The sequence below is a fragment of the Dioscorea cayenensis genome, chromosome 19, assembly GCF_009730915.1.
Source record: "Dioscorea cayenensis subsp. rotundata cultivar TDr96_F1 chromosome 19, TDr96_F1_v2_PseudoChromosome.rev07_lg8_w22 25.fasta, whole genome shotgun sequence".
NCBI lineage: Eukaryota > Viridiplantae > Streptophyta > Magnoliopsida > Dioscoreales > Dioscoreaceae > Dioscorea > Dioscorea cayenensis.
In genome coordinates, this window is record NC_052489.1 from 767,844 (window position 1) to 775,144 (window position 7,301).

Genomic DNA, 7,301 nt, shown 5'->3' on the forward strand with positions numbered 1-7,301 from the left:
GCATCAAATTACTACTGTAAAAAGGTTAAGAAAACTATATATAGAGTAACCTATCTATCAATCAACTATGAGAATTCACAAGAATGCAGCCACTGATTGCTACACAGGGGCAGAACATGTTGATTTAAAATGACCTGTTTGCTTGCACCGGCTGCAATGCACAACTCGCTTCAATGGCGCCCCGTCATGGGATTGAGCTCTCTTCTTCCTCGGCTTTAATAGTGGCATAACGGACCTCGGTGGATTTATCACTAGCTCAAGTTGATCCTTTACATTCCAAAGGCTTTTATCGGGGATTGGATGTATTGTCTTTGAATAGGCCGTCCGGTAACTTGTCACGGTAAAATAGTTCTCGGCGAACTTGTAAACGTTTTGTCCACAAGAAATTAGTGCCGTCACAGCATGTGAGCAAGGCAAGCCATAGACCTGCCATCCATAGCAAGAACAACATCTGTTTCGGATATCGACTGTATTAGTAATTCCTTTATGAGTAGAATAAACTTCGAGTCCCGCCTCATTCGCCTCCATGATCTGATACTCTTGCGCACATTGGTGCGGATCAGACACATGGTTGAAAGCTGAAGGCACCAAAAGGTCCGACCACTGATCACTCATTTCACGTCGCTCACTGAACCAAATCATCAGCTGCCTCCGGATGCACTCCATCATTTGAATTATTGGGAGACTGGAAGCTTCAACTATCCAAATCGGTAATTCAATCAAGTTGGCCATCATGAGCCCAAACCTCGATCCCTTGAAGTGAGCAGTTGCCCATAGTTGATACTGGACACCATTAAGCCAATAAGCAGCCTGCGGCGATAGTGCATTGATTTCCATCATCTTGGCATCAAAATCTGCAACAGTGAGGGCCTGAGCAGCCTCCCACAAAAGACCAACAAGCATGTTATTTTTAAACTCCTTCTGAAAACTCTCCGTGAGATGGCGCATACAGAGGCCATGGAAGGCAGAAGGGAAGTTAATATTCACTCCTTCGGCAACCCCTTTCCGCATATTGGACAAAATTGTAAGCCTCAACATGTTCACAGTGTTCAATTCCAACAGCATTCGAAGCTCAGTCAAGAACCAAATCCAATTCTCATCAGTCTCTTCATGAACAACACCAAAAGCCAACGGAAACAGAGCACCCTCCCCATCGAAACCAGAAGCCAAGAACAGAGTTCCGAGATACCTGTTCTTCAAAACAACTCTATCAAGACCAATCACTGGGCGGCAACCATTCACAAAACCATAAATTGAAGCATGATAAGCAATGAAAAGCCTCCGAAAACGGCGGTCATCATCATGGCCGTAAACCGAAGCAATGCTACCCGGATTAGTTCTCTTGATCTCTTCACAGTACTTGGGCAAAAGCTTGTATTCCTCTTCAAAAGACCCATGAACCAAAGCCAATACTCGCTCTTTCCCTCGCCAAGCTTGCTTATAAGAAAGCCTAATCCCATGAACACGATGAACCTCTTCAAGAATCTCCTTGGGTTTGCAATGCGGGTTCTCGCGAAGCCACTGCTCGACGGAGCTCGCAATCCATTGCACAGACGCCTGATGATGGCCGGGGTGGGTGATCCCGTCACAAGTGTGAGTCGCGCTGATGGTTCTAATACTAAAAGTGGATTGACCTGGGAGTTTGGCAGCATGGACACGCCAAGGGCAGCCATGGCTGGCGCACTTAGCAGTGAACCTCGTCTTGTCGGATTTCACAGTCTGGATCTCGAAATTGCAAGCGATGGCGGCGTCTCGGAGAGCGCGGCGACAAGTGGAGACATCGCGGAAGGTCTGGCCGACACGGAGGTCGTGATCAGGGTTAGAGACGAGTCTTCGTGGATGAAAAACAGGGACAAGATCGAGGTTTTGGGAGGAATCAATGGGGAAGCCGGAGAGATCGATTTCGAGGTTGTCACGGCGGGCAAGAACTAGAGCGGGGTCGTTGTCGTCGTCTTGAACGATCTCGACGAGTTGTAGGGCGTCGTTGGGAGGGGGAGAGCTCGTCATTCTATTGAACAGGATTGAAGATGGAATTAGGGTTAGGGTTTGAGAGGGTCGAGGAGGAGGAGGACGGAGGAGGAGGGGATTTGGCGGGGTTTCGGAGAAGAAGAGACGGGGGTTTGAAAGGAGGAAGAGAGGTTAAGTTACTGTTTTGCCCCTGAAAGAAGACCTAGTGATGGTGTGGGCCCCACTTATTTTGTTTGCCCCTTGTGGACCCCACTTCTTTGGATTTTGGAGTAGTGGATAGCCGTTGGATCAGGATCGTACGGGTGAGGGATGGTTCGAAGCGTGCTTGGCACGTTCAGTATCATGGGATTGTGGGGGCCTGGATTGGGCTGGGGCAGTGAGTGATATATTGTGGTTTTTTTTAATATATATAAATAAATAAATAAATAAATAAATATGATTTCGGATTTATTTGTACAAGTATTATAAAAAATTTGATTTTTTTTTTTTGGGGGATAATATCGTAAGGTAATATGGATTATCGAAAAAGAGATAAACTTGATTAGAGAATAATTTGGTTTGAAAGGTTAAGATTAATATATAATAAGGATAAAAACGGAAGTTAAAATAGAGCTATAGACACTTTGAAATCAACAAAATATAGGATAATACAGAATAAATATATAATTTAAAACTAAATAAAGAAACAAAAAATTATCATTTAATTAATACTTACCAATAAAATTCCCCTTCATGATATTATCAATCAATAATATTAAAAACAACCCAAAAATACTGTGAAAATTTCATTACATATGCATATAATTTTTGTCTAACAGGAAACAAAAAACCATCAAATATCAGGAACACTTTATATATATATATATATATATACTTCTCTAAAAATCAAACATATACAAAGCATTAAATTAAGAAATACTGTGAGCAAGCCCATGGCATTAAATTAAGAAAACATTGGCAATTTGGTCCTTTACGAGTCCACTCAGCATCTGAGTCCACTCAGCATCTAAGGCAACTAAGGCAGTAACAGAGAACAAAATCAAATCATCAAAATCAATGAGCTTATTGACCCAATTTTCTCCAGAAATGAATCTAAATCTTTCACACTTGTGTTACCTTACGGTCACAAACAGTGTTTAACTTAGGTAGAATTTCATAAAGTGCATGCTGTATTGGTAAGCGAATGACACCATCTTTCTGTTGTCCATTTATGGTTTCTACTTTGGAAACAAGTAAAATATCCGGGTTCTCCAAATTTTCATTGATCAAGTCACGCCAGAAATTATCATCTTCATTGAGATTTGATTGGCTTAAAAGTTTTGAGACCTTGTCTAAATCTGCGACATTTCGACCAGCTCCGCACCCGGTGGCCGTCGCAGCACCCACTGCATTGGCAAGAACCAATGTACTAACAGGAGAAATATCATGGAGAAATCCATACCCAATAGCAGCAGTAAAGCTATCTCCACACCCGACGGTGTCGACAACATTCACCTGACATAAGTTCAAGCAGAGTTAGTGTCCAGAGAAAAGTTTTGCACATCCACCATATGTTGCAAATGACAGAAAAATGAATTTTAATTAAAGCACTCAATTGGTGAAAAAGAAAAGGTGGTGAAAACTCAAAAAGATAACCTTGAATGCCGGTGCGCATATAATACTGGAGTTGGTTATCAAAATTGATCCCTTACCACCCATCTTAATTATGACCCATCTTGTGTGAGCTCCTTTCTTGAGTAACTCTTGTCCTGCCTGAATGGGGTTTGTGATCCCTGTCAATGACTCTGCCTGGAAAATCAATGCATCAGAAGTGGCACAATGGAGAAAAGACACGGGATTACAGCAATGACTGGCAATATCACCATGTAGGAAACAAACACTGACTACTACAACTGCTTCAAAAATGTGAAACAAATAGATTGCATAATGTAGCACATCTGTTCAGGAATACCAACAGCAACTGAAACATAAATGGTGCTGCTTATCATGCATGTACCCCTTAATTGCCTCTAGTAATAAAAAGTACCGTCCCTCAGCAGTTATTACGCAATAAGCATCCGATCAATATATATCCTTCACACACACTGCAATTTAAATGATAAATAATCAGACATTGGCCTTAATTAAACTATAGAGTACCTGAAATTCTGAATAGCCCTAATTTAACTATGGGGAAGTATGAAGCTACAGACTGTTCTAGCAGAGAAGCAGTTACTGTACTTCGGATTCCGGATTGGCATCAAGAGTAACAGTGGCTGATGAAAAATGTGAACTTGCAGGGAATGCGAACTCGTATTGTAGCGAACATCATTGGTTGTCTAAATCTCTCCACAAAGTGCTAGTCTGAAGGTTAACAGCTCAATATAGAGCTTGATCGAATATCTGACATAGTTGGTCAGACCTGAACAAAAACCAATACTGTTGCTAATGGAGACTTAAGATTGGACAAAACTAGGTGGCCCTAATTTTGCGGAACTTGTCTATTCGTCTGAATATGATCTTAAATTCCATTTTACAAGAGCAGAACATTTGGATTCTACATTCTTAAACTTACGGTTTACAAAATTTATACTTTCTCAAAATTTTCTCCTAAATTCATCCTTTGTAATGACACCATATATCCATGTAGTAATTTCACGCTTTCAAACTTTACCCTTTGCATCCATCTATATGTTATCTATTAGTTTTATAGATATAATATATGAATTTATGAAGCTTATTTCCATCAAATTATGGCTCATATGTTGCTTGGAAGTTCACTCGAGCATGAATAATTACACCCATCAAGATTTTCCACAGCAGGTAATCAATATAGAAGTATTAGTCCACATGTATGTCGGCACATAGAGAAGCATGATAGCACACCAAAACAATTAATTATCACTTAAAACCTAATCTATGGTAAACTATAGAACATTTCAATTAAAAAAAAGGGAATTTTAAGCAAATAATGTTAGGATCATCTTGATTAACACTGCAGTCCAATTCAATACTGGAAACAACTAAATCACACTGGAGTACTTACATAGTTACAAAATGAGATGGTTCACAAGCTGAAGAACAAACCTCATCTGCAGTAAACAGAAGAACATCACTGTGCCTCAAAAAAAGTTCAAGAGCTCTCTGTTGTTGAGGCAGCCCAAGCAAAAGAGTCCTTGCTCGTGGACCAGGGTCAAAAAATACTGCAGTTCCCATGTCAATAGCACAATAAAGAGCAGAGATGATGATATCCGAAGAAAATTCATCAAACGCATAACCATTGCAGAAAAGGATTTTGGACAGTTGAATAGCTATCTTTGCTTTTGCTGAGAGCTCCCTCATCCAATTAAACATAGGCTCATCACTAAAATCAGCTCGGCTGAAATAAATGAACAAAAGTTCATGAAAGAACTTCAAGCGAGGAAATAAATGATTGGCATGTACTCAATATGGCTAGAAGTTGAAAATTAAGACAACATCCAGAAGAAGCATACCTGCAAAAGCCATGCTTTTGGAAAGGGTCAACTAAAACCCAACATAGGAGTGTTTGGTAAGAAATACTTTCTCTGCAAATAGATTCAATATTTTCATTCATATCAACAAAATCAATGCCCTCCTCACGAAGCACATCAAGAAGGAAATGTCCATAAATCTCATCACCAACATGGCCAAGAGAGGCACAGTGAAGCCCCAGCCTTGCAGCAGCTATGGCCAAGTTGCAGTTACCACCAGCTTCCCAATGTTTCTACAAATGACAAACAAAAGGTGATATCAATACTTCCGCTCCATCAAATATATCTAAACATGACAGCAAATAGGCCAAATGAGATGCGTTCTTCACTTCTTAATTATAATCGACAATTATCTCTTAGTAGTACACTGTAATTTGGCAAAAAAATTTCAAGCATTTACATTGGCTTCCATACTCCCTATGAATTAAGAATCACCAAATCAAAATCTCTCAGTAAACGGCCAAACTTATATTCATTCCCTCTCCTCTAGTATCCCCAAAATCAAACAAGCGCACTCAAAAAAGCAAAGAATTAATGGCGAACAATCAACAAAAACAATGCATTGGTAAAATTCACAAACCTTATCAGGGGGAGAAGCCTCCAAGCGCTCCATATAAGCCAACCTCTCGTCTTTCAGCGCCGGGGGCAAGCTCGGGACGTCCAGAACGATGTCCACACAAAGGTTCCCCAGTGTCGCCATGTCTACATCCTTCATCCCAACTCCATTCCTCCTCAAAACCTCTCCATACTTACCTCCAAATCCATCAACCTTATTTCCACCTCTAGCGACAGTGATTCGCAAATCGCACCGGTTCTTCTCTGCAGGAATCGACCTCCACTGCTTGGGAAGAAGGAAAGCTCGCTGCTTGACAGAGAGGAGAGATTCGCGAACGCCATGGATTGAAGGTTTTAGGGTTTGGAGAGGCATGGAGAGAGAAGAGGGAAACAGTAAGTAACGGAGAAGGAACAACGCGAAAGAGAGGAATAGCTGCGATACTACAGTCTTGCACGAGCTAATCACGTGCGTTATTTGCCTAGGGATTAGTATTTGCCTCGAGATTGGTTCTGAAAGAGTGAAATTTTGGATCTAACCCGTTTATAGCAACCCGAACCTTCCATCTCGATCACTTTAATCTGTTCTAGCCGGTAAACACAATTTAATTAATATAAAATAAATGTTTATTAAAATATTTAAAATTTATCATTCATAATAAAAAATTATTTTTAATTAATAATTTTTTTTCCGAATACGTAACAAAATAAGCCCAGCTTAGAAACATACATGCATAGAAGTAAAACTATTCTTGGGTCTTCTTTTTAAAATGAACACTTTACCAATATTTTAAGAGGATGTTGGTATACTCCCTAATTTTTATATGGGGCTACTCAAAAATAATTTTTTTTTATAAAATTAACAAGCAATAAAACAAAAGGCAGACAGATACAGAATGCACTAATTACGGTGGCTTGGTTACCTTTTAAGAGATAATCAACGAGAGGTATTGCTTACACAAAACTCCCATGAAAAACCTAAAAAATGAATTATAATATGAGACATTCGAACTTGAGACATGTCAATCACCTGCACAGATAGTTACCGTTAGATATATAACTTTAGTTTTATAGTTAATTTTAAAGAAACTAGTTTACTGTACTATTGTAATTGCGTAGTTATAGAGGTTACATCTGCAAAATTCTGAAGTTCTCTAATCTCAAAGCAGTATGTACGGCTGTGATAAACACTATCAACTGTGAAGCAAGAAGGGACAAAGCGCGGGTAATCATCAACCGTTGCTAAAAACCCGCGAAATATGGACCGTTTCCCCACCAAAACGCGTTTCC

The 7,301-nt window shown here is 39.9% G+C and overlaps 2 protein-coding genes across 2 annotated transcripts; both read right to left on the reverse strand.

The window, feature by feature from the left end:
- On the reverse strand, nt 1-2,349 carry LOC120250203. Its single transcript, XM_039258996.1, has one exon. The coding sequence runs from the start codon at nt 2,005-2,007 to the stop codon at nt 100-102; it is 1,908 nt and encodes a 635-aa protein (XP_039114930.1). The 5' UTR covers nt 2,008-2,349; the 3' UTR covers nt 1-99.
- Nucleotides 2,350-2,889: 540 nt separating this feature from the next.
- LOC120250582 (probable fructokinase-1) lies at nt 2,890-6,431 on the reverse strand. Its single transcript, XM_039259410.1, has 5 exons — nt 6,040-6,431; nt 5,442-5,692; nt 5,035-5,326; nt 3,604-3,756; nt 2,890-3,462 (listed from the first exon to the last, which is right to left on the reverse strand). Exons 1-5 carry the CDS (start codon nt 6,385-6,387, stop codon nt 3,070-3,072), a joined length of 1,437 nt encoding a protein of 478 aa, XP_039115344.1. The 5' UTR covers nt 6,388-6,431; the 3' UTR covers nt 2,890-3,069.
- Between the last annotated feature and the right edge of the window lie 870 nt (nt 6,432-7,301).